Raw genomic sequence first — 27,858 nt, forward strand, 5'->3', positions numbered from 1 at the left:
GACCGAGGGGGCGGCCGGCAGAGCCAAGGCAAGTTTCCCCAATGTTTGGAAACCTCCAGCTGAAGCCCCTTCCATGAGGGTCCTCTCCCCTGCCCTCCCTCAGCCCCAGGCCCCAAGGAGCGCAGAGCCAGGGACTGTCCTCGGGGGCAGGCCACACCACAGGCAGACGCTGTGGAGACATCACCTTCTCCTGCTTAGTGGCCTGGGCCCTAATTCGAACTAATTCTTCCTGACACCTCGGCAATTGGGGCAGGCTCACTGAAGATGACAGAGGAGAAGGAACAGGTGAAGTCAGGTAGCGAGGAGGTTGCATGCCTTTACAATTTCCTGCTGAGCGCCCAGCTTTCCCACCCGGAGCTGGGCTCCTGTAGCTTCACAACAGGCAGGTCTCCCTGCAGGGACCGCTACCCGAGAGACAGAGGAAGAGACAGAGACATAGACTCTCCAGTGACCCAAGGGCCCCAAGGCGCAGACCCAGCAGTTTCAGGCTGGATTCCCCTTCACCTGCAACGCTGGCCACACAGCAGGCCAGGTTGCAAGTCCTCTTAGATCAGCCTTCTTTTTGGCAAAAACTTGCTCTTATTCACCCAGAAACATCAGGATACAGTTTCTTGCTCAAGGTTTCCTAGGTCTTTCTTCTGCAATGTTGACAAGGGGCTTCAGTGTTCCCTTTTTTTCCCCTTGAACATGGAACTTTAGACCCTGGGTGAGGCAGTATCCTAGCGAGCTCTAACAATTCAGCTATGTTTTCTAAAGATTGATACAGCTTCAAAAAGAGAAAGAAGAAAAAACAGACTCAACAAACCCCTCCAGTAGAGCAGAGCGCTGAGATGGGGCCCTTGCAGAGAGCAACTGAGAGCCGGAACACAACGTGGCGGGGCTGTCGGCTTGAGAGTGGGGAATCCACTACGAGCCTGGCAACACGCCTGTGCCCCTAGCCCTCCCCAGGCACTGGCCAGTACTCAGGGGGTCAGTAGGCTGATGCCCACAGGGCTCTAGAGAGAACTCACTTCCCCGAGGTCTGGATGGTCTGGGCCACCCACGCGGGCAACTCACATCAGAAAAACAATTTGGGGCCATGACCCTGCTAGAGATGGCTGTGCTGAGCTAGGGCTGATGCCTGTGACCTCCCCTGGCCTTGTCAGGCCTGGTAGGAACACTCTGGAGAGGGGGCACAGAGCTCAACTGCCAGGCTCCACAAGATCCAGGCTACCATACCTGGTGGCTTCCCTTTATACCCTCTGTCCCCTCCTGGGCTCACGCTGCTTGTTAGAAGTTACTTCAAATCCAGAGGTCCTGTCAGCTAAGGAAACTGCTCTCCCACCAAAGATGGCAGCGTACTTGTGGCTATTTAAGTATCCTCCTTCATGATGGCTGTCACGGCAATGACAGGAAGGGAGGCAGGTGACAACCTGGTGCTGTTCCATGTCCCACTGCCACTGCTCATGGCCTCTAGGCTGGCATGCCACCACTGAGCAGACTGCTGCTAGCACCGGCATAGGGGCTCAGGAGAGAAGTCAGGTGCTGACTGACCAGCATGCCCAGGCCACCACTGTGGCTTCCACTGTCCAGGGAGCTGAGGGGAGTGGGGGGGAGCAGGGCATTTCTGGGGGTCTCCTGTGCCTTTTGATAAGGACTACAGTGCAGAAGGGATGTGTACTGGACCTTGCTGTGGCCCAGGGGCCCCGCCTCACTGTGGTGTCAACGTCAGCAACGACACAGGTTAGGACAGCCAAGTGACAGGCACGGGGTGGGGAGACCCAATGTGACGGACCTAGCCCCTCGGGTATCTGAAAGCTGTCTTATCAATTCCTGCCTTCTGGACACAGTCCCTAAGGGATGCCCCCTGAATCTTCGCGATGTTCAAGTACACACAGAATCAACATCACACTCCCCAACTGGGCCGGACACAGCTGGTGAGAATTCCAAGGCTAGGCCTGCCCTCCAACCTTCTGTCCACCTGTCTCCAGGACAGAAGTGGTACAGGACCTTCAGCACCCCTGCCCAAAGGTGACTCGCTCGTAATGCCTGTATCTGGGGGAGAGGGGATGTGGATGAAAGAGGGAGAAAACCCCAAGGTGCCACCTGCAGCCTTGAAACTCTAGGGGCAGGAGCTGGGGAGCAAGGGGCCTGCAGGTCAGGCTGGGGCAGAAAGGAAACGCCACTTGAGATACAGTGTTCTCGACCACCACCATCGGTCAGCCCCAAAATCAACTGTTACAGGTCAGAGGTGAGCATGGCAGGCCCAGCTCTCCTTGGCCCAGGACCAGATGGTGCCAAGCTGCTGGGGAGGTCAGCTTTGGAGACCGGTCCCAGGAGCCACATTTTATGGATTTGGTGTAATTAATGCCTCAAAACCTGACCCAGCAAACCAGATGGCACCTCCCTGACAAATGGGCTGGAGAGTGGGCTCATGTGGACAGGGGTCCTCTGAGAGTGCCAGGAGCCTTTTGTCCTTGGAGGAAGAGGGACCCCAATGAACACGCCCCCTCTTCCAACTCCCATCCCTTCCTGGGGGAGGACTCAGAAGTGAAGCCCAGCAGGTGGACAGCAGAGTGGGTTTGGTTGGGGGACTTGCTTTTGCAGCATCAAGAAATGGATACAAAAATGCTAGAAAGGGCAGCTACAACTCCACAAACAGAACAGGGCAAATTCCCTTGCTTCTAACCATTCTGGGAGAGAGAGACACGGTTTCGTTTTTTTCTGAAGCTACTGATTGGAACTGTCAACTAGGGGTCCTGATCACTAAAGGACTGGCAAGGAAGTGCTAGATGGTTTCTAAGATGTTTCACTCCTTCATGGTTACACTGCAGTGAGGAAAGCTGGGGGATAGTAACTGAAATACACGAGACAACACGCACTTGACAGTTCATGGCAGCAGCTCACGTGGGACGTGCTTGTGGGTGTTTCTGGAAGCATAAGACTGCTGTCTCGTTTGCTACTTTGATAAGGTACTTCTCAGTTGGACAGATTTAGATATAAGAGACATCTCTGTAAACACAGAAAAGGATATACCAATATGATGAAGATATGCAGCTAGATAAGGACTTCCTGAACAGAGGGTAAGAGCACGGGGTCTCAAATTGAAACTGACAAATGAACACCCCGCAACAAGCCCAAGCCTCGACGCCCCAACACCACAGCCCTGGTGCTGATGGGGAAAAGCCTGAAGTACCAGCCACCCTTACCAGCCTCCAGCAAGCAAAGGCCGCACGGGGCCCAGCAGAGAAGAACTCCTGCTCAGAGGAGTGGCAGGGGGTATCTGCACTCATTTTGCCTGCTGCCCGGCCCGACTACCCCACCCTAGCTGGGTCCTGCACAGGCCAAGGTCAGGGCTTGGCCACTCCGTGATGCTGGCAGGCCACAGCGGGTCTCTGTGCTGCCCTTGGCTCTGCAATCCCAATCTGGGTCCACTTCTCCTACCCACTGCCGTTGAGTGGGAAGGCTGAGGAGACCTGGGATCCAGGGTCTGACTGAAGGAGGGGACTCCTGGGAGAGCAAGATCCTGCCTCTCCCATGCCCCTCAGAGAGGCTGGGGTACTAGGGCTGGGTGGATTCAGCGGAGTCTGGGGCTTCCTCAGGGCTCAGAAATGGGTGGCAGGGGAGGCTGGGGTGGACGGCGGGAAGGCCAAGGGTGGGGGTAGTTCTGGGGGCCTGAGCTGACCAGTGTCAGCTCAAAGTACGGTTGGGCACTGAGGCTACCTGGAACGGAAGGGAGCAGTGAGGACGAGGGAGGAAGGGGAGAAATAAAAAGGCTGAAATGAAAGGAGACAGAAACCAAAGGAGAGGAGAGAAACCAATCAGGAAGTCCTTATAAATTGCAGCAAACACTTAGAGTTTCGGAGCTTCGTGGGAACCCTATGTGCTGAGCCCACTTGAAAACAAGCGCAGGTATATACAGATCCAGGTAGTTGTCAACACTGTCACGTCTAGTGGCCTGAGGGACAAAGGGTCGCCAAGTCAAGCCCGCTAGCTTGCTCGCAAAGCAGGTTTGTTTTGAAGTGGGAACATGAAGACTCAATAGTGCAAATAGTTCTAAGCTGTCCCTAAAGGAGTTGAGAATTGGAAAAGTTTTGGAAGAACATTTCCCCTGCCTTCCCCCTGGCCCCTGGCCCTGTCTACTAAGGCTCGAACTAGCGGCCACAACTGCTCTGAGCAGCTAGGGATGCCTTCTACCTGGCCTGTGGCACTCCGCCAGCTGTAGCCTGGGCCAGCCTGCTGGGGCCTCGGCACATGGCCTTGGTGGCCTCTGTCTAGCACTACCCGCTGGAGGCCAGCCCTGGGCCAATGTCGCCTCTGGCACAGGCCAGTCGACACCCAGGGGGGCTCAAAGGATGCCTCCCTCCTAGCTGGGCCAGAACCAGGGCCGACAGGTGCTACGTCCCCATCCTGTGAAATGTCCTGGTCGATTTGGGATTGGGGCTGGTGGGGAGCCGTCTGTGTACCCCCATGGGTGGGATCACACGGGCTGGAGCCACTGGCTGTCTCCACCGTCTCGAAAGGATCCAACTGTCTCTTTTGCCCCGGACCTCCTGGTCCCGACGTGGGTGGGCATAAGGCGGGCTGGAGGGTGGGGTGGTGGAGCTCGAGGCTGGGCAGGGTGTGGGGGGAGAGGAGAGCTGAGACTGGGGTAGCGATGGCCCCCAAACCAGGAGTGTCTTCTCAAGTGCTCTCTGTCCCTAGTGACCACGTAGGGGGACTGGGTGGGAGGGAGGTGCAGGCACACCCTAAGAAGCCTGGGCAACAGCTTGTCTGGTCAGTAGTATCTGCAGCAAGCCTTGTTGAAGGAGCCTAGTTTAGAAAAGTGCAAAGCTACTTCTGGCCCTGGTTAGGTCTTCAACCTGACTGTGCTTGTCGATAAGAAAAAAACATCCCCAATGCTCCAACTACTCCCACCCTGAAGCCACGAAACTCTAAGTTTACTGAAAGAAAAAAAAATATTTTTTATTTCAGTTAATCGGGAAGCTTTGTCAGAGCCCTACCCATAAGGAGAAGAGACAACAGCTGCCTTTATTCTTGTTGGTTTGCTTTGCAATCCGCTCTGCATAAAGTCAGCTAACTCTCTCGGTCACGGGCGTCCGGCTGTCCACAGGCTCCTCTCTGTTTGGCCTTGGCATGGAGGATGAGACAATGTCTTTGCGCTCTCCCTCCCCTCGGTGTTTGTACTTTTCTGTGGCCGGGGCCGTGGTGGCGAGCGCGGGCTGAGTCTTAGCAGGCTCCTTGGGGCAGCCATCGCTCTCCAGCGAGCCTGCTCTCGGCATCTTCTCCTCTTTGCAGACGCTGCTGCTCAAGTCCTGGGGCTCAGGGGGGCTGGCAGGGTCCTCGGAGCTCTGGGGCTCGGGCGGGGGTGGGGGTGGGGGCAGGAGCAGAGGCGCGGGGGCCTTTGGGGGCTCCACATGATGGTGGTGGTGGTGGTGCTCCTTTTTGGGTGGTGAGGAGGCGCTGCCGCTGCGCCCCTTGGGGCTGCTCTCCTTGCTTTTCCGCCCTGGGCTCTTGCAGGTCTTCAGTCCCTTCCCGCTCTTCTCGCCAAGCGTGGACACCAGCAGGGGCTTCACCACCTCCTTCACCTCAATGCTCACCGTCTCCCGGGTCTTGCGCTTCTTGATGGGGAGTACGGTCTCCTGCACGGACCTGATAGACGACTCCTTCACGGCTTTCTTTTTGGCCTCGGCGGCAGCTGCAGCAACCACACTGCCTGGCTTTCGGCCTCGTTTCTTGGGAATGGCCTGGGGGTCGGCCTCCGCTTTTCGCTTCCGGCCGGGGCGCTTGATGACCATAACCTGGGCCGAGGTGGTGGCCCCACCCCCTTCTGCCTTGCTGCCCGGCGCAGCTTGGAAAGGCATCTTGACGAGCAGCTTTCCAGGACTTTTCTCCAGAACCCTTTTCACCTGCACACCCTCTGACGCGGCTGCCTTGGGTCTCGTGGTGCCACTCCCTTTAGGGCGTCCCCGACCTCTGCCAGTTCCTGGAGCTTTGGGAGATTTGGGCTTCTTAGGTGGTTTCTGTTCTCGCCGGGAGGGGCTCCCTCTCCCGGTTACCGTGAAGTCAAAATCATTAGGGTCCAGGGAGGTGTCGCCTACCTTTTCGAAGTACGCAATCAACTCCACTTTAGAGCGAAAGGCTTTTCCCTGGGGACTGTGGGAACAAGCGGAGACACACAAAGAAAGGTTAGAAGCTTCCAGAGCAATGCTGGAGGTGGGGCACAGGAGAAGGTGGATGGTGAGCCCTCTGACAGGAGATGTTCTGCAACTGACATGCCCGATGATACAGCTCACCAAGAGGGACATTTAAGAGAAGCTGAGGTGAGCTAAAACTAGGGAGCTATGGTCCCATTTATACAGGAAGCAATCGGGTCGCCTGATGGCCATAGGTGCCCACGTGGCCTGCTGCTACGTGGATGCCCCCGGGAGTTGCACTCCTCAGCCCCCCAAAGGGGTCTGGCCCGGGGACCCTGTCTACCTGCCAGACTGAACTCTCCAGGAATCAGTTTCCTCATTCGCCAGTAGGATGATGCTTTATCTGAGTTACTGGAATTAAATGAGACTGTACGAGTGAATTCCAAAATGGCTAACCTGTCTGGAGTCATTTAAGGGGGACAAGTGAAATGAACGTAGTCACACTCGTCCTCTAAATATCTGGCTAGGAAGTGACTCTGTTTCAACAGGTAACACCCAACCACCAGCCCACAGCTGGACAAAGGCCAGAGAGACAGTGGGAAAGGCACTCCGAGCCCATCTGGGGCTCTCTCTAGGCTGTATCAGACAGCCCCCCTTTCCCAGCACGCCTCACGCAACAGACTGAACCCTATGAATTTGTATTTCTCAGGGCTCATGAAGTATTGGCACAGAAGGACTCTCCCACAAAGAAGAGGTTCCCAGGTTCTGAGGACAGCCCCTCTGCTGGGAAATCATCAGCACAGTATGCATGGCAGAACTCTGTGTCCCCAGTGCTATTCTTCCTCCAGACAAGGCCCTGATGGACATCTCCCTCAGGGCAGTGACCTCCCCAGGTGGTCATTCCAAGCATACCTGATCGTACCCACCAGCAGTGGTCACTACTGAAGACCCGACCGGAAGTGGGTTACGCACACACACTTTCTTGATCCATGAGCCGCAAGGAGCTAACACTCCAAGGGGTCCCCGAAAGTTTCTTAGTGGTGGTCCCTGACTCTCCCCCGACCACCACCACTAGCCTTCCCTGCTCTGGAGAGACAGGAATCACCCTCACTTACTTGATCAAGTACACATCATACTTCCCAGCGGAGCGGCCAGATTTCCTTTGCTTAAGCTTTCGGGTCCAACCTTCGGGCAGAGTGGGGTCATCATACATGGGGCCCCGATCACGAATGATGGAGCGCCGCTGCTTGGGGGACGCAGAAGCTTCTGGCACAGCTGGGGCCGAGCCTGACCCTTCTGAGGTCTCTGCTTTGCCGGCCTCTGCTGGCTCGGCAGAGTGGTGGGCTGCTGGCTGCAGGGGCTCATGCTTGCCCTCTTTGTCTTCTTTCTTATCCTTCTTCACCTTTTTGAACTTCAAAGGTTTGTCCTTCAGGCCCTGGAGATCCTGCTCTTCGGACTTTTCTTCCCTGAGTGTTAAACAAGGATGTCAGTATCACAGGGAACAAACTGGTGTGCAGAAAAAAGTGAGCGCCAGCAGGTCTGGGGTGCCCTGACATGGGCAGGGCCCCAGGAGAGGGGCTGTCCTGCTAGCGTCCCCCAGATTGAAATGCCCTTCCCCTTAACAGATGACTTGAGAGCCTGGGGCTGCTGACAGTGATGGCCCGCAGCACCCTACCGACACTGTGGTCACCCGAGGTCACTAGAGGCCCATCTCTAGCAGGCTTGCCAAGATGGCTTCTCAGTGTTACGAGCTAGGGCCTCTGGGTTGGACGGATGACAAGAGGCTCTCTCACCCGCTGGAGAGGGACCTACTCACCAAAATTGAGGGGGCTCCTCTTCCCCAGGGAGTGTTACTTTAAGTTTTTGTGTTTTTAAGCATAAGTGTTACTTTAAGCTTTTGTGTTTGGGGTTTTCTCAAATGGGTGTTCAATGAAAACCACACAATACACCTTGGTGATGAAGAGCCCAACACTGCCCCTGGGGAGGTGGTGCCGAGTGCAGTGCTGAGGAAAAACCTGCAGATTTGGAGTAAGCCACACCGAGCCCAAATCGTGATTTTTTTTTTTTTTTTTTTGCCATTTCCAAACATGGATCTGCACAAGTGACTTCAACATCCTGTGCCTCAGTCTCCTCCTATCTTGACAATGGGTACCAACACCCTAGAGAGAGAAGAGTCACAAAGGCACTGTCTAAACAGTGGGATGAGGCAACCAGACACTACTGCCCAGGGTTCTCACGTGAGAAGAGGAGCAGTTCCCTGCTGGGGGAGTCTTTCTCACCAGACTCTCCTGACCACGCGGGGCTTTGGCACTGGGACGTGTCTGATTCCAGGGCGGGCGCCTCCCCATTCCTCCATGCTGACAGACCAGTTCCTCCCGTATGCGTGGGTCCCACCCGGTAGGACCCCCTCCTATCTCCTTGGACAATGGTTACTGTGAGGCTCCAGACTCTGGGCTTAGAGTCTGGCCATGCTGCTCTCGTGGTTGGGCCAACAGGGTGAGAGCATCACCTGGGCCAGGAAGGCCTGGAAACCAGAACTGTGGGCTCAGAGCCAGTCACCTGCAAAGCCCTCTCTTAGAAACTCACCCTGGAAAAGAGCCAGACTCATCTGTGTTCCAGATCTCAGCCCCAGAGCCTCCTGGGGCCCGTGAGGCTCACAACAACCCACCCCAAGTGACTTCCCTTGCTGGCCACGCCCTGGAGACCACCACCAAGGCACCAAGGCCTGCCTTGGCCACAAGACTCGAATGACATGGCTCAGTCCCCAAAAGTGAGTTTGCACCAGGAACTCACAGGTCGGGCCCAGGGAGACGGGGCATGGAAAGGGCACATCTCGCCCTCCTACCTATCCTGGCTGTCTCCGGCAGAGCTCAAGGGTAAGCCCAGGCTTAGCTCTGTGTCGGGAACCTAGACAGTCCCAGGCCACAGGAAAACGGGGCCCTGATGGCCAAGTCTGGCTTCTTCAGAGCCCTCATGTGCATCTGTGGATACTGTAACTACAGTGAGCTTCGGCATGAAGCATGTGCCCCAGGAATGCCCCTTAGGTACCAACAAGGGTGTCAATGCCGTCTAGGGCCAGCCCTTCTAGAAATCTACCAAGAACACATACCCACAGAAACACAAAACAACATTCTGCATTTGAGCACAATGCTATTGGTGATAGCATTCTTTTTACTGGCCCAAGACTGCAGCCAAGCCAGACAGCCACCGCCCGAGACCTATTGGGCCAACACTGACGTGCGCACCACGGAGAGCCAGGTAGCCTGAACCCCAGGGTGGGAACCTCAGGGTGGGACCCCCAGGAAGGGGTCCACGGTAGGCCATTCTCCAGGGGAGAAACAGAGACTTTAGGAAGCAGAGGGCAGAAATGCACAGAACTAGTCCAACATGGAGTAGGCGGGACTGAGGTGAGGAATGGCACAGGGCCAGAACTCACCAGGTGTGTGGACCAGAATTTCATTTTCTGAATCATGTAAAAGTTGACATAACCAAAAAGAAAATCAAGACAGAAGGGAAGAGACTAGAACACGCCTAGCCATCCATGGAGGGGAAACAGGCTGGCTCAGGTCCTAGGGCAGCTTGTGCTGGGGAAAGTGAAGGTCCAAAAGCATGAACTGCTTAGATTTCAGAGAAGAAAAGAACCTGCTTGGCGATGTTGGGGGGAAAGGAGGGAAAGACAGAAAGTGAGGGAGGGTCTCAAGGGTCTTATGGGGAAGAAGGTTTTGGGCAGCAGGGAGGCCTCAAGAGGGGGTCATGGAGCTGTGTCGGGTTTGATTCTGGGTGTGACGGGATTCCTTCAGCTGCTGTGTGGAGAGTGGCCTGCAGGAGACCCCAGAGGGCAGCAGGTGGCCTGGGGGACTCTGAGGCCTGCTGGACTCCATGCCACAGCAGCCCTGCAGCAGCATCACCTTGATGATCTGGGGCAGGGGATGGCAATTCCTCATGGGGCGATGCCCAGGGCAGGGCAGACTGCTCCAGGGGCTCTTGAGGCACAGTCCCAGGTGTAGGTAGTGGGGACTCGGGACGTGACCAGGAGGTGGAGCAACACAGCTGGCTGGTGTGGGGAAAAGTGCCACCAACTGAGGATAGGGAAACCTGGGCCAGCAGCAGGGTGGAGCGACAGCCAGCCCTGTGAGGAGGCACTGCAGGAGCAGCTAACACCGCATTATAAGCAGTCTCCACCTCAACACAAAGGAACAACTAAAAAGAAGCTCAAGGAGGGGAGGAGAGAATTCTTTGGCTACCAAGTGGGGAGACCCCTGTGCCCAGACTGCAACTTGGCCTAAATGAATTGCGTGGGCTTTGAGAGATTTTTATTACAATCACATAGACATAACGTAAAACCTGCCCTTTCACCTAAATGATCGATAAATGAGTTTTTAATAGCACCAATGATGGGAATAAGACAGCCTTTAACTATCTATGACGTCCTGGCTCTTTCAAATTGAAATTACTTGAAGCCACTATGAAAATATGGTGATTTTCAATTCTGTGGACTGACGGGCACAGAGGTGGTTTGGTACTTTGATTTTCTGACTGCTACTGAAAACAAATAAAAGCCCACAAAGAAGCCTGGAAGCCATTCTGCTGGGTGTGAAGTGGAGGCAAAAAGGGTGCCAAACAGGTAATCCAAGTGAGTTACCCCTGGCTCAGTTGCCTGCTCGGTGGCAGGGTAACCTGAAGGAGGGAGGCCAGGCAAATACTCGAGGCCCCCCAGCAGAAGGGTTACGGGGTTTGTTAAAACACAGTTTCAAAGAAACCAAACAGCCCTCTCTTCATACCCCCTTTCATCAGACTGTATCTGTGTGTGCATGCGTGTGCACACACACTGCCCCAGAGAGGACCGTGAGAACTGAGTACCTAGTTCTTAAGTTCTTCCATTTGAGACTTGTGGGTATCCACCTGATCAACTCTTCAGTGTTACAGGTCAAAAGAAAAGCAGAGATAAGCAGACAAGGTCACCTGTCTGAGGTCATATCTGAGATGACATGTGCTCATCGACGCCCCTTGCCCGAAGCCAGCCTTAGTTCTGGATGGGGACACCAGGGTAGAACCAGACTCACTCTCTAGGCTTCAAGTGCTCCCCGTTTGGGGGAGCGGATGAGGGGAGGCAGCCAAGGGTGACCCTGTCCTCTGTCCCAGGCACAGAGGAAGGCCAGACACAGCGGGTCTTCAGGGCTGATGATGAGTGCTCCGGGCAGGGCAGACCAGGTGGGCCTGGGTGACCCCAGCAACAGCTCTATCCTGCCACCACTGGGAAGCCCCTCCCTGGAGGAATCAATGAGTCAGGGTAAGCCCCGTGTGTCACCCTGGCTCTCGACTTCTGAGAGGCCTTTCCTGCTCCCCGCAGCGCCCCAGAGAGCACACACGTCCTCTTTCCTGTCATCCCCTCGCTCAGGAACCGTGTGCCAAGGGAAGATGGTACCCTCTGCCCATCAGCTTCAAGGAGGCAGCCAGGACATGCCGACTATGGGTGCCTGGACCCTGGGATTGGCAGGAGAGGGTGCCGGAGTGGCCACTGAGGGCCCAGGAAAGCTGAGAGTGACGCCTACAGCGACGGAGAGTGTGTGGCCACAGAGGACGGTCATGCTGGGGGTGCAGGTCCACGGATCGGCTCCCCGCAGTGAGGCAGAGAGACCTGCAGAGACTCCTCTGGCTGAAACTACCAAAATTGCCGGACTGAACGACTTCCAGAAGATGCTATAGAAGACAGTGCTTACAAAGGTTGACCAATACTCACAAACTGGCCAGAGACTAAGGAATACGCAGGCTAAAGAGGCCGGGAAGGGAGGGAGGGAGTCCTGTTTGGCGAGGACTCCAGCAGGCGCTCCACGGCCGACCAGTAGAAGAGCCAGGGACAGGAAAAAGCGGGGACAGGGATAAGCAGTGATAGCAGCACCTCCTGAGGCCATGAGGAAAGGCCTGGAAATAGAGGGGCATCCCACATAGTGGCAGGCATGGACTCTTCAGAATGGGTTGCAGCTTGCGCAGAAAAAGGGCTGGCGACTGAAGACATGGGCCACTGGACTGGCTTACTGAAGGCAGCCGGGGAGGTGATGCTGAAGTCCTTGAGGGCTCCAACTGCCCCAAATGGATGCTCGGAGCAGAGTCAGCCTTCAGGCCTCAGGAGGGTGATGGCGTGCCTGCTTGGGGCACAGGGGCAGTATGTCTGCAGAGGTAGAGATGACAGCAACATGACTGGAAACTGTGCTGCCTGACACCAAGATTTCAAAGCTGTTTTACCCAAGCTGTCTCACAATTAAAGAGGATGCCTTCACTTCACATGGATATATTAAGAGAAAAGGCTGGAAACCTTGCAGAAGTGCCTTCTTTTAGTGGCTCAAAGCACTGCAACGTTTTCAATAGCATTATGCTCTAGATAGTACAGCTATGAGTGTGAAAGAAAGTGTTGACATGTTTCCCTGTGTTTAAAAAAAAAATCACTGCCAAAGGCAGCTTTGCCCAGGACCCAGCTTTTAATATCAACAGAAAAACTAACCTGTACAATGCAGGGAAGGAAGCACCAATCTGGGGTCATGGCAAAAACCAGTCAGCTGATGTTGATGCCACTTGCAAATGCCAACAGAGTCTTCAGTGAGCCCTGGTGCTTCTTTAACCACAATGGTTACTGGTTTTGTGAGCTCTGATTACCAAATCACACACGTTTCTCATGGTCTACTCTGATCCAGTTTTTCCCATAACAACTTCTGTTTTTCAATGTGTGATTACCAAAACACACGATTTGGGGAGGAAATGACATATCACATTGAAGCAGAAGAGCTACACAAATCTTAAACATCTATAAAGACTGAGAAGGCTCTTGTGTAAATAAAATCATTTGCTAATTATGCTCGTGAAACAAAAAACATTACATCAAATCCTTACTTTGACCTAGCAAAGGAAAAAGAGTTGTAGGAATCTTGACTTCAGTCCAAATCACTGTATCCCAAGGGGTCTGATGGCAAGAACTGACTGTATTTTCCTAATGAAAGGAACCTCCAGTAATCAAGCGGGAGGCAGCCTTGGGATGCCGTAACCAGGCACTCTTTGGATCCAAGGCTCCTGTGAATTCCACGGGTGTGATCGCTGACATTTGGCACTTGCACTGATCAGACCATGGACACTCAGGTGGGATTACTCAACCCCCAAGGATTTCATATTAAAGACAGACCACAAAACCAGGTGAAGGCTGTAGCTGAAAAGGTATTCTTCCCTTGAAGTGGAATCAGGCTCCCCCAGAGTGAGCTCTAGGACACTTCCAGAGCCCCAGCGATATCCTGACGTTTCCTAATTTCAGTCATGCTTGCATCAGGCCCATGTTGGGAGATGCGTGTGTCAGCACCTTTCATTTCCAGTCAGCCACCTCGTGGAGTCCGGTCAGGAGCCCAAGCATCACTACGAAGCCACGAACTGGGAGGATGAGGGGGTGGCTACTTCCCCACGTCAATAGTCTGGGACCCGAGGCGAGAACAGGCCTCCTGCCAGAGGCTGCTTCTGTCCTGAAGAGTCACTCGTTGGGGCTTCCAATTCCTTCTCCCTCCAGTACGAGCTACAGCATCTCAGAATCCAGGAGGTTTCTCTGCACGAATCATCAAGGCAGCAGCACTGTGAGTCTCCAGCTTTGGCCCCTTTAAAGATCTGAGAGCAATCAAACTGGCACTGCAAGATGGTCTCAGAGGTCTCTGCAGAGGAGGAAGAGGGATGGGGTTCTGCTTGAAGGCTTCAACAGTGGAACCTAAAGTTCAGTGGCCCTGTTCTGAACTCAGTGTATTCTTTAATAGCCCAGTTTTTAGAAGATGCAAGAAACTATGCTTTGAAAAGCTGTACAAAACACAGTTCATGCCACCCAAAGATAGAACCCTCCCCAAATGAAGGCAGTCAGTGCCATACGGTAAGTCACCTCGTCACAGCATGAAACCACCACATGTGGGAAAGATAAGCAAGTTTGAAAACACACTGCCACTGTGGAGAATAGTCAGGCAGTTAGTTCCTCAAAAAGGTAAACGTAGAGTTCCCATGTGACCCAGAGATTCCACTCCAAGGTATGGACCCTGGAGAGTTGAGAACAGACACTCAAACAAGAGCCCATGGATGACGATGTTCCTAACAGCACACATCACAGCAGCCAGAAGGTCCCAAGAAGGACTTGGCACTCTGACTGCCAAGAGCCAGAGTTCAATCCCTAGTCAGGAAACAAAGATTCCACAAGCCCCATGGTGGCCAAAAGGAAAAAAAAAAAAAGAAGGAAACTCTGACACCTGGTACAGCATGGATGGATCATGAACTGAAGATGTTAATGCTAAGTGAAGTAAGCCAGACACAAAAGGACAAATATTATGAGATTTCATGTATATGAAATATCCAGAAATAGGAAAATCCAGAGACTGCAAGTAGGATATTCACTGCCAGGGGCCAGAGGTAGTAAGTAATAGAGAATGACTCCTAATGGACACAGGGATTTTTTTTTTGGGAGGGGGGGTGATACAAATATTCTGGAACTAGATAGAAGCAATGGTTGTACATTTGTTACTGTTGTTCAGTCCCTAAGTCGTGCCTGACTCTTTGTGACCCCATGGACTATAGCACACCAGGCTCCTCTGTCCTCCACTATCTCCTGGAGTTTGCTCAAAGTCATGTTCATTGAGTAGGTGATGCTGTCTAACCATCTCATCCTCTGCTACCCCCTTTTCCTTCTGCCTTCAATCTTTCCCATTAGAATGCACATTACAAATGTACTAAATGCCACTGAACCCTTTAAATGGGTGAATGTCATGATATGTGAATTCGACCTTAAATTTTGTGAGAACCCACTAAAATGATAGCCAACTTCCCCAATTACCCTAAATCATTACGGTAGGTTTTCCAATGCTCTGCCAAGTAGCTCTGCTGTCCCATTTAAGAGAAAGAGGTGAGCGTGGGGACCTATGGGGACACATGGTGGACTGGACCACGCTGACCCAAATGAAATCTCCGAAGCCCAGAACATGGTAACCATGACAATCAGAAAGGAATTTAGTCCTAGAAGTTTAATGACTAGGCATGTAGCCAAGTTGAAGGTTGTTGGCTAAATATTCTGAGAGCGTTTGATCAATCTTTTTTTTTAATTGTGGTAAAACCCATGATACAAAATTTACCATTAGCAGCACTTAGTACATTCACAATGCTGTGCAAGCATCACCACTATTTAGTTTCGGAACATTCTGTCACCCCCCCAGAGGAAACCTCACACCCACTAAGCAGGTACTTCCCCAGCGCCCCTTACTCCCAAGCCCCTGGCAAACACTAATCACCTTTATGTCTCTATGGATCTGCTTGGACCTTTCATATAAATGGAATCATACAATATATGGCTTTCTGTGACAGGCTTCTTTCACTCAGCATGTGTTCAAGGTTCTTCCATGTTGTAGCATGTATTAGAACTTCTTCCCTTTTTATACTGAATAACATTCCACTGTATAGACACACCACGCTGTGTTCATCCATTCATCTGTTGATAGACATCTGGGTTGCTTCTACCTTTTAGCTGCTGTGGATATTTGTGTACAAGTTTTTACACAGGTGTATATTTTCGATTCTCTTGGGTCTATACCTAGAGTGGAATTTCTGGGTCACACAGGCATTCCACGTGTAACCTTTTGAGGAAACGTCAGGCTGTCTTCCACATGGCTTCCTTTAGGGGTGATGAAAATGTTCTAGAACTCCATAGGAATAAAGCAGGGTGGCAGAAATGGCTTCTACTCTGGAATGCCCAGCAGGGAGGGGCAAACTTTGAACACAGTTGTCACAACCAAGACACTGGGAGTGGGGAGAAGTGTTTCACGTCACCCCCTCATTCACTCCATAGTGGACGCTCTGGCAACAAGATATGCTTTCTACCTGCATCTGTTTCTTCTCTTTCTTCCAGTACAAACAATCTTATAAAGCAAAGAGTCAACAACGAAATCACAGCGCTTTTGATGAGTGTTGTCAGAGAGGAGATACCAGGAGCCAGGGAAGAGCTCTGGAAGGTGGTGTGACTTGCTTGGGGTGGGAAGGATTGGGTCCCATGTAGGTCATTGAAGGGGGGCTGGATAAATGTGCTAAGAATGAGAGGAAACCCAGAACTCAAGTCTTATGACTGACATTTTTGTCACTTCGTCTCTTCCCAGCCTCCATATCTAGCTACTTCTCTCCCACCATGTTTCTGGGCCCCTGTGCACGTCTGTGCTGCAGACTACTCATGTCAAGCCCTCCCACAAACAGACGGACGCTCATCAGGGGAAAGCTGGCCCCTGGGGCCCCCTCGCCATATATCCAGCTTCAGGTCCCCACGGCCTGTGTGCACAGACACTCTGGTCGCGCCTGCCTCTCTGGTTCCCACCAATAGGCTCCCACAGCTCTTGCCTGCTGCAGTTTTTCTCTTAATACCGTTTGTTTTCCTCTCACTAGTGGAGGTCACCCCACAGCTGCAGGTCTGACAGCCTTGCTTCCTGATGACAACACAGGAGCCGCTGAAGAAAAGGAGCAACAAAAGACAAAAAGAAGGGGTGACATCCAAAGCTGAGGCACCATGAGTGACCTGCTGGAGGGGCAGTCTGGGACAGGACACCCCCACCCCCACTAGCAGAGCCCAAGGAAATCTTCAAGGTCACAACAGGGGGACCTGGAGCCAGGTTGGCTGAAAAGCACGGTCTGCCCGTGGCAGACAGAAAGGCGGAGAAGCCTGCAGGGCAAGGGCACCAGCAGGCTGCGGGGTTTCTGTGGGTCACTGGCAGGGACTGAATCTCGCTCCCTGAAACAACTCTGGGGACCAGAGAAAAAGTGAGAAGACACACATCAGTAAGTCAGCGGTGGCCCTGTGCACAAGCACTAATGGGGTAGAAAATAAAATGGAAGACTGACTTCCAGCCCGCCAGTGGAAAGTCGCCTGGAATCCGCACCTGGGAAGAGCTGAAGACAACAGAGGGTGGCAGGGCTGGGATGTGCTTCCGGGGACCCGCGTCAGCAGCCACACGACACGATCAAGTCACCGCAGATGAGAGCATCTGGTCCAAACGGCAGCTTCCAACCTCCCACGTACCTGCTCTCTCCCGATCCCAAAGAAGATGGGGAAACACACAGACAGCGAGGAGTGGGAAGGGCAGATTTCATTCCGCGAAGGCAAGGGATGTAACATTGCATGCAGCACATGCCACAACCTGGCAGCTGAGGAAAGGGCTCCAGAGAACAAAGCAGCTGCAGGGCTGCTCCACCCCTGGAAGCCATGTCAGGAAGCTCACGAGAGCCCCGAGACCTCTCCACTAAGCTGGAATGGAGGAACTGGGGAGGCATCTCTCACTCTTGAAAACTCCTTTTGTATTGGAATAGAATTGCTTTATAGGGGCGTGCTGGTCTCTGCAGGGTGACAGTTTGAACCAGGCACAAGCACACGTATGTCCCAGGTCTAGAGGCCAGCACTGCAGGAGGTGCCTGTGCTTGGGGCCACCCAGCTCAGGGAACCAGCAGGAGCCTGGGGTGCCCCTTTCCAGGAATGGGACGCATGTCCCTCAAGGGGCTAGAGCGAGCCGTGACATAAAACACTGAACACTGTTCCTAAGCTAGAGACTCCAGATGTGGCCGAAGAGTCCCCCTGCCTGCAGTTCCCCTGGTTGTGCAACTTGGTTCTGACCCCAAGAGCCAAGCTCACGACAGCCTAGAGGGGAAAGCACCGAGACAGGTCAGCGGACCAGGAGGAGACAGCCAAAACTCCCCTCTGCAGCAAAGCCAACAAACAGAACTGGACGGAGCCGTCGAAGCCTGAGCCAAGTTGACAAAAAAACACATGGTACTTCTAGAAACATTTTATGGCCAAAAGCTAAAAAAAAAAAAAAAAGGGAGAAGAGAAACAGGGAGGGAGATATGGCTCAGGAAAGTCAAACTTTCACCAAGGAGCGAATACACAAAAGGAAGAGAAGGAAATTCCTTACAATTTTATAAGAACATGTTCTCAATAAGAGTTCAAAGATGAGAAGATAAAACACAGTAAGATGAAAGGGCAAATTCCCAACCTAGGGAAACAAACTGCAGACCAAGATGGGCCACTAAGGAACTAATAAGTACATTTAAAGACAGCCAGAAACAGAATATGCATAGCTGAAAATCCAATCAGACAAACACTGTATGCAGATGAAAGAGATAAAAGCAAAAGCAATTAGAGTGACACTAACAGCATTGGAAGAGAGACAAAGATAATCCAACATAAGGATAATTCGTGTCCCTGCAGTAGGGAACCCCAAATGGCACATAGATGCCATCAAAGATATATAAGAGAACTAATTTGAGACAAAGGTGAGCTGCATTTGCAGGCTAAAGAACACACCATGCTTCTGAAAAAAAGTGATTAAAAAAAAACACACCTCATCAGTGAGAGGGATGGTGGTCAATGTCCTGAACATAAAGGGTAAAGAATTCTTCAGGTGCCTTAAGGGATCATGTAAAGAGGGGTCCAGGCTTAAGGACTAGGAAGAGCCAAGGCCCCAACTCCAGGAACAATCTGGCAGGTTCCAGGACACGCAAGAATGATGGGCTGGAGGCAAGTGAGCAAGGCGGAGAAAAGGAGCTCAACATGAGGCAGGCCTGGCTACCTCGTTTGTAAGACGTGTTATCAAATGAGAATGCAGGACTTCTTCAAAAAATGGAGACTTTGGAGCTGGTTGCAGTGGAGCATTAAACCAAGCATGGCTCTTCTAAGCCCTGGGTATGATATAGGCTGCATGTCTAGGAACAGATGAGATTTTATTCTGTGAGGGATGAGAAGCCATCAGAGGGTTTTTCTCAGAGGAGCAAACATGATCAGATGAACAGTCTGAAGAGGGTCATCGTTCATGGAAGACAGAGTGTGAGGCAGGATGAGCAGGCAGGGAGACACGAGGTGCTGCAGGTGCACTCACAGTGTGGGGTGCACACAGTGTGCACTCACATGTTTCTTAGGGACTGACACCCATGCACGGAAGGAAGAGCAAGCAGATCGGGGCAGGGGAAGAAGCTGAAGTGCAATGCAGGCTCCAGAGCTTTCTGGAGCCTTGGGCAGTGATGGTAGGGCAGGGGTTTGGTACCCACTCCCTCCTTCACCCACCCACGGCCCTGGGATCAGCCTGACCGGGTGAGGAAGCTCTCACAGCTGAGACCAGGGCCAAGGCCAAGCCCAAAGGGGCCGGCAGCTGGGGGTGGCCTGCAGACTGCACTCCTTCTGCAGATCTGCATGGTCATCCCCTTGACTGCTGTGGGGGTAGTGCAGAGTCTAAGCAGGGGACACTGTGGTTGGCCTAGGTGCCATCAGGGGAGGGCATGTGTGTGCTGGTGGACTGCTGGAGATTCAGGACTCTGACTTCTGTATTTTTTTCCATGTTGAGGCATTTCGCCTTTGAGGGTTCAAGGCTAGAGACAGAGATCTGGTAGTCTTCTCAGCACGGATGTCTGAAGAGGCCAGCAAGCAAGTGAGGGTCCCTTAGATATGAGTATGGACAATTTCCCTCCCATTATCTGGCCCTATGATGAGGAGAGAGAGTCAGCAGAGGAGACAAAGAGGAGCAAGGCAGGAGAAGAAAGACAATCAGGTGGATCTGTCCAGATTATTGGTAGTAAGCAACAGAGACCAACTCTAGCTGATTTATGCAGAACAGGACTGGATTAAACAGCTCCTGGGAGATGGAAGGTGGTAATGTTTGTACAGTATGAATATACCTAATACCATGGAATTGTACACTTAAATGGGGGCTTCCATGGTGGCTCAGATGGTAAAGCATCTGCCTGCGATGCAGGAGACCCGGGTTTGATCCCTGGGTCAGGAAGATCCCCTGGAGAAGGAAATGGTCAGCCACTTCAGTACTCTTGCCTGAAAAGTTCCATGGACAGAGGAGCCTGGTGGGCTATAGACCACGGGGTCGCAAAGAGTTGGGCATGACTGAGCAACTTCTCTTTCTTTCTTTACACTTCAACGGTAATTTTTTTTCAAGTGTATTTTACCCCAGTAACAAAAACTGGGGGGAATGAAAGCCTATTAGGTGGGCCAGAGGGCTGGAGAAACAGGTTTGAATCTAGTTAGCTGGGAACAATATTCCAAATTCTGCTGCCAAGGTGGCTCAGGGCAGCTAGCACTGTGTCTGCCACTGTGGCCAGGGAGCTGGCCCTGATCCCTTGGGGAGGGGGGGTCTGATGAGCCAGCCAGCAACACATGGTCATACCTCTGTGCAGGGCTTAGGGCATTTTTGTCTGCCAAGGGCCACATAGGAAGCATTTTCTGCTTTACAGGAGGCACTCAACTTGCCAGTGAAGTGGGAGAGTAGCCTCAGACAATGCATAAAGGAAGGAGGAGGGCAGGGTTGCAAGAAAATTTTCTTTACAAAAAAAGGCAGTGGGCCAGATTTGACCTTCAGATGTAGTGTACCCAGCGCAGTTCAAGCTGAAAGGGCAACTATGAAAAAGAAGCATAGAGCATTTTCAGTGACTCCAGTCAGAGTCTCTCATCAAGTTCTTAAGATGAGGTGGCTCAGATGTGAAGTAAGAAAACCAAACGAAGCCAGTGACTCTGCACCAGGAGAGGGTGCCGGTGGGACCCCTGAAGAGACGCAGGAAGGGGATTCCAGGAGAGAACAAGCCTGTTGGGAGAAATCTCCACTGGCCCAGGTAGGCAAACATCCACTAGGGGCAGAAGAAAACTGGGAGGTGGGAAAGGGGAATATTCAGTAGACAACTCGTGAAAAGCTTAGGCAAAGAGGGAACAGAGAACTGGGCAGGAGCTAAGGTGGGAGTGCTCGGTGAAGCTGGGAAACTGGAAAACACGTTTGTACAGTGATGGGCAGGATTCATAAAAGGAGGGAAAACTGACAGATTCCAGGAAGTCTTTGTCACCAGGGGAGCTGTGTGCTAGTGCTCCAAGGGTGGGGCAGTCTCCAGGGACAGGACGAAGTACAGGCTGTGACCTTGGTAGTGGGTAGCTGAGGTCACTGGAGGCGAGATGATCAAAAGTTGAGAGCCAAGCACCAGGAGGGCCCTCTGTTACTGTCAGTCAGTCATGTCCAACTCTTTGCGGCCCTGTGGACTATAGCCTGCCAGGCTCCTCTGTCCATGGAATTCTCCAGGCTAGAATACTGGAGTGGGTTGCCATGCCCTCCTCTAGGGGATCTTCCCGACCCAGGGATTGAACCCAGTTCTCCTGCACTGCAGGCAGCTTCTTTCCCGTCTGAGCCATCAGGGAAGCCCACTATGTGCCTGCTTAAGTTACCTGTGGGATGAGATGGTTGGGAACAGCCAGACAAAGCCTGTGAGCCTGGCACCAAGTTCTCAATAGAGGGAGGTGTCTGGCAGGTGAGCAGGCTCGCCATGGGGACTTGAGGAGTTTGAGCATCACAGCCCATGTTCCTCATAGACTGGCTCATAACCATAGGGGACACACTTCTGCTCCTCCTCCTGCCAGGGGTGTGTGGGGTGGGACAGTCAACACTGTCCTCTGGTGGGGAGGGAGCTGCAGGAAGCTGCAGCTCGAGAGGAGAGATCTGACCCCAAGGGGGCAGGCAGAGGAGGAGGGCAGCACGGAAGCTCTTCACGGCTGGGAGGGGCAGGAGTCAGCTGAGGGGCCGTGACACCCATGGAGGACGGCACCCTGCTCTGGGTGGAGCAGAGCATTTTCAGTGACACATTTTCAGTGTGTAAGGCTCACAGAGTGTGTGTGTAAAGTGTGTGTGCGTGTGTAAGGCTCACAGGGTGTGTGTGTAAGCCTCACAGGGTGCCTGTGTGTGTGTGTATAAGGCTCACAGGGGGTGTGTGTGTGTGTTTATAAGGGGTCCCACCGGCACCCTCTCCTGGTGCAGAGTCACTGGCTTCGTTTGGTTTTCTTACTTCACATCTGAGCCACCTCATCTTTGGAATTTGATGACTCTGACTGGAGTCACTGAAAATGCTCCAGCAGTGGAGTGAGGTCTGACACTGGACCCCATGGGGCCGGGAGAGACGTGAGGGAGAGCTGGAAGGCTTGAACCAGGCCGGGGTGGCTGGGAGGCAAGGGCAGAGAGGTGGGAAAGAGAAAGGGTGGAGCAGAGCTGGCGAGGGAGGCCTGTTCCCAGATGGCAGACTGGGGCTGCCTTTCACCACAACAGAGACCAGATGACCCGGGTCTCACCTGTCCCCCTTCCGTTGATCCACCTTCTTTCTGGGGTGGGGGGTGGGAGGGCGGGCAGTGGGCTGAGGAGAAGGGAAGGGAGAAAAAAAGGGCCAGGGCCCTAAGGGCCTTGCGTGGTCAAATCTGCTGAATGCACACACACACACCCTGTGAGCCTTAAACACACACTCCCCCGTGAGCCTTACACACACACACACCCTCCCTGTGAGCCTTATACACACACACACAAGACTCCCTGTGAGCCTTATACACACAGACTCCCTGTGAGCCTTATACACACACACACACACACACACACACACCCCCCGTGAGCCTTATACACACACACACAGACTCCCTGTGAGCCTTATACACACACACACACCCCCTGTGAGCCTTATACACACACACAAGACTCTCTGTGAGCCTTATACACACACACAGACTCCCTGTGAGCCTTATACACACACACACACACCCCCCCTGTGAGCCTTATACACACACAGACTCCCTGTGAGCCTTATACACACACACACACCCACTGTGAGCCTTATACGCACACATACACACCCCCCTGTGAGCCTTATACACACACACACATACCCTGTGAGGCTTACACACACACACACACTCACACACACCCTGTGAGCCTTATACACACACACACACACCCTGTGAGGCTTACACACACACACACACACGTGAGCCTTACACACACACATACACCATCAGCCTTACACACACACACTCTCTGTGAGCCTTACACACACACCCCCTGTGAGCCTTATACACACACAGACTCCCTGTGAGCCTTATACACACACACACATACCCTGTGAGCCTTATATACACACACACCCTGTGAGCCTTACACACACACACACACCCGTGAGCCTTACACACACACACATACACATACCATCAGCCTTACACACACACACATACTGTGAGCCTCACACACACACACGCACCGTTAGCCTTATACACACACACCCCCTGTGAGCCTTACACACACACACACACACACACCCCGTGTCAGCCACTTTTACACACACACACACACCTTGTTAGCCTTTCTCTCTCACACACACACACACACACACACACACACCCTGTAAGCCTTTCTCTTTCACACACACATATACTGTGAGCCTTTCTTTCTCTCTCTCTCTTACACACATATGGTAAAATTTGATGGACCCCCCCCCACCCTGTGAGCCTTTCTCTCTCTCTCTCACACACACACTGTGAGCCTTTCTCTCTCTCTCACACACAAACACACTGTGAGCCTTTCTCTCTCTCACACTCCCCCCCAACCCTGTGAACCTTTCTCTCACACAAGGAAAAACAAGTTCAATTCCGTTCATACTCATCTTCAGTGCTCTCTCTCGTCACCTAAGGGGATGTTAGCTGAAACCCCAAGGGTCACCTGTGGACTGAGCTGCAGGTGACCTGAGGCTCCTAAGATGACTGCCACTGAGGCAGGAACGGACGGAACAGCACTCAGGTGGCGGAGAACTTGCTCAGCCAACTTCAGATATCTGAAAATGCCTCTAGGGTTCGTGGGACCCCCTTCTGGAAGATGAGAGCTTCCTGGAGCTAAGAGACAGGTATGTGCTGATAACACCCAATTCCACTTCAGATCCTTTCCCAGAGATGCGCTCAGACTTGGCTACACTCACAGAGACTATTCTGCTCGAATACACAGCTCCCCACGACCAAGTTAGTGCAGCTGAGAGAAACACACCGCTGAAATGGGTCTTTGGTGGAACAAGAACTCCGGGGCACTTGAGCCTACCCAAGCTGTTTCCGGTTCCAGTGTTTCACGTGCACCTGAAGGCTGAGGTAGACTGACTCTGTACATATGGGAATGCAGAAAAATCTTCTATTGAAATGTCTCAGCTCGAGGGGTAAAACAAAGAGCTATATCCCTTGCTGCTAACTGCCTTCTTCTCAGAGCTCTGATGACCTACGAAGGTCACGCACAGACAAGAGGAACACGTACCACTCCAAGGACACCAGGGGAGGTTGTGCTTGGCGAGCCCGCCCTCAGTGGCTTCACCTGATAGGAGACACACACAGCAACAGACAACTGAATCATCACCTAGGATACTGGCAGAAAAGGCCGCACAGCCCAGGGAAGCAGGAGGGGATGAAGAGACAAGAGCCAAAGGGCACGACCTGGTTGAACCCCTCTTTCTGCCAGCGAAGAGCTGCCAGAAGGAAATTCAAATTTTCACAGGCCATGGAGAAGCTACTAAGATACATGCTGAGCCTGGTACGTTCTCACCTGCAGAGCACAGGTTAAGGACCAGCCCAGCGTGGGCTGCTGCAGATTCCAGGAGTGGATCCTGGTCAGGCAGGCGGACAGTAGCTGGTCTGGAACCACCCCACCCCCCACCCCCAGTTTCTGTGTGTGTGTGTGGGGAGTGAAAGGACTGAGTGCAGATGTGATCCCAGGAGCTGACCAAGGGGGATGAGAAGCTTACAAACAGAAACTACTCTTGTGGAAAGCTTCACACAGAGAAGCAGCAAAGCGTCCAGAGGTAAGGGGCAGGGAGCCAAGAAAGAAGATTCGCTACATTTGTGATGGAATCTAAGTGAGCTTGCAAGGGATGTTCCCTGTTTTTCTTAACAAGAGTGTCTCAGCTCAGGCTGCCATTTGAAATACCATAGACTGAGTGGCTTGAACAACAGAAATTTATTGCTCACAGTTCTGGATGCAGAAGTCCAAGATCGAGGTTCTGGGAGATTCCTTGCTGAGGGCCCTTTTCCTGGCTTGCAGATGGCTGCTTTCTCACTGTGTCCACCTCATGGCAAATGGCAGAGTCTTATAAAGGCACTGATCCCAGTGGGTCCCAGCCTCACAATCTCATCTAATCCTAGTCACCTCCCAAAGGCCCACTCCAAACATCCTCCCATTCAGGGTTAGGGCATCAATATACGAATTTGGGGGGACACATACACTTTAGTTCATAACAATGGAGATGCTTATGTTCTATTGTTAAATGGTAAATGAAAAAGCAGAGTATGGCACTATGTACACTGCATGACAACAATTAAAACTCATTCCAAGAGATGGTGGTACAGTGGTTTAAAAATGGGTAAGATGGTAAATTTTATGTTATGTGTATTTTAAGATGATTTAAAAAACCAACTTAATCCAGCGGAAGGCAAGAAAGGAGGAAAAAAACAGGAAATGTGGGAAAAACAGAATGCACAAAATAAAATGGTATAGACAAATCTAAATGCATTAGTAATTAAACAGATGTTAATGGATGTAACAGAATGAATTTTTAAAATCCAGCTATTTGCCATTTTCATGAGCTACATCTAATCCATAAAGACACAGAAAGGAGGAAAATTTAAAGTGGCTGTGCTGACCAAAAACACAGGTGGCACAGCACCATTACTATCAGATGAAGCAACGGTCATGGCAAAAGCACTACTAATTACCAAGAGGTTCACTTCGTAATACCAAAGAGCTCGATTTACCAGGAAGTCAAAACAGTTTCTAAAACTGAAAATTTGGTCTTAAATAATAAAGGTAAAATAAGCAAACTGGACTGACACACACTCCCCAGTAGTGAATGGAAGCAGAACAACAGTAAGAAGAGAGGACACTTTCATAATGGACGAGATGAAGGAGACGAGCTTCCTCTGGTTTCTGTTCCCCACCAACAGTCCATGCTCATCCGGTCCTGCACTTCTCCACAAGCCATGAGGTGGACACCCCAGAGATCAGAGTCTTGGAGCATAGTGCCATTTAGCTGGAACTGGATTTTTAAAACTAGAACTAGGAAAAAACCCACAAAACCATGTACTTGTAAATTAAAAAAAAAACAAACCACACATTTCTAAATGATTTTTGGGTCAAAGAGAAATCCTAAAAGGAAATTTTTGAAAAAACCCTTCAAGCTGACTTTCAGTGGAGATGCGGTACACTGAAACTGGCTCAATGCAGCTGAAATTGTTTGAGGATCAGTTTTAAATGCTTATGTTCAAAAAGTTGAAAACCAATGAGCCAAGTTTAGACTTAAGAAGTGAGAGAAAGAAAACCAGAGACTGTACTGCAAGAAAGTAGAAGTAATAAAGTTTTACACCACTCAACGGACTGGAAAGCAGATATACAAGTCCAACAGGACAACAAAGCCCATGAGTTCACTTCTTCAAAGACCAGTAAAAACCTCAGAAGGTTACTAAGGAAAAAGAGAAGAAACAAACAACAGTAGAAGGAAAAAGGAGACAAATATGGATGTTGCAGAGGTTGGTGAAACGCTAAGTACAGCTTCTTGCTAGCGAACTTAGGAATGTAGACAAAATGGGCAAAACTACACCTTAGCTATGATGACCCGAGCAGGTGCACGGAAATCAACATAGGTTTAAAAGTACGTGTCTGTGTACAGAACACCTCAAAGGACACAAAGAAGCCCCTGGAGACAGCCATTCCCTGCAGAGGGGCCCAGGCGGTGGCACGGACACTGAGAGACCAAGCACCATCAGAGAACTCCCACTTCCTGAGTTGTGAACCATGTGCATAGGCTGCCTGCTCGAGAGTGCATCCAAATATGTCCAGAGGCAAGGCGTGCACCTGACTGCATGTGCAGGCCAACCCAGGCTGGCAGCAACAGAGCGGGGCCGAGCCTAACATTCGCTGGCACTAGGTCTTTTCTTTCTACCCAGCCTTTGAATCTTTATGAATCTGGTAAGTAAAAATGGCAGTGTGCTTGTTTCCATGCGTGTCTCTGATTATTACCAAGGCAGAACTCTTTTCCTATCTTCATTGGCCACCTGTCTCTCTTCTGTAAAAGTATCCTGTTCATAGTTTTTGCTCATGAGTGGACTGGTACTAAGTTAGCAATAAGAGCCGTCGCACTCAAGTCAAGAATGAGAAGGAAATTGAAGAGTTGGTCCCGGGGCACTCACGATGATCACTGCTCCCACTGCCCAGTGGGAGGCATTAACCCTAGGATGATTCATTGGAGGGTGAGCCGTGGCTTAACTGTTTTCTTCAAAGACTTTCGACTCACCAGGATCCCAAGAAATTGCACTCATCCCTCCGTTCAGAAAACAGCCTCTGGCTGTCAAGTACCACTGTGTTTTGCCAGAGGTCAGGATCTGCCAAGAGCCCTGCTAACAGTGGGCCTCCACAGGGCTTCCAGACCTTTCTTACTCCCTGCCCAGAGGGGCCCGTTCATAGTACAATTCACAGAGCTATTCATAGTACTCCTGGGTTGTTAACCCAGTGCCCAAATGATACGTAGTCCATCAAAAAGCTCAGGCCAGGATACTTTCCCAGTCACTGCTTTACATCCAATATCAGTGAAGGCTCAGCTGTTGTCACAACAGCAGTATTTAAATAAAGGTAATGCTGAGGCTCGAGGAGGAAAATGGGACCTGAAAGCTAGTAGGTGAATGAGCCGGGATCTAAAGTGACATGGCTCCAAAAGCCCCTGTTTATCCAGCCTACTCAAGATAAAACTGTGAAAGCATCAAGGTCCCAGTTGCAAGCAACAGAAACCACCTCTAGCTAGCTCCAGTCTCAAATGAGTTCTGCAGCAGAAGCTGGAAATGCAGAGAAGACTAGAAAACTCAGCCACCCGCAGCAGCTGCCTGACTGAAAACACA

The 27,858-nt window shown here is 51.8% G+C and overlaps 1 protein-coding gene across 1 annotated transcript in view; it reads right to left on the reverse strand.

The window, feature by feature from the left end:
• Nucleotides 1-4,932: 4,932 nt before the first annotated feature.
• Nucleotides 4,933-27,858, reverse strand: part of MECP2 (methyl-CpG binding protein 2) — a 50,586-nt gene continuing 27,660 nt past the window's right edge. The window contains exons 2-3 of the mRNA XM_068962343.1: nucleotides 7,232-7,582; nucleotides 4,933-6,135 (exon numbers count right to left, since the gene is read on the reverse strand). Of these exons, the coding sequence (XP_068818444.1) occupies nucleotides 5,052-6,135; nucleotides 7,232-7,582 (1,435 nt within the window). The 3' untranslated portion in view covers nucleotides 4,933-5,051. The remainder of the gene's footprint in view (nucleotides 6,136-7,231; nucleotides 7,583-27,858) is intronic.

Source organism: Capricornis sumatraensis, chromosome X (genome assembly GCF_032405125.1).
Source record: "Capricornis sumatraensis isolate serow.1 chromosome X, serow.2, whole genome shotgun sequence".
Taxonomy (NCBI): domain Eukaryota; kingdom Metazoa; phylum Chordata; class Mammalia; order Artiodactyla; family Bovidae; genus Capricornis; species Capricornis sumatraensis.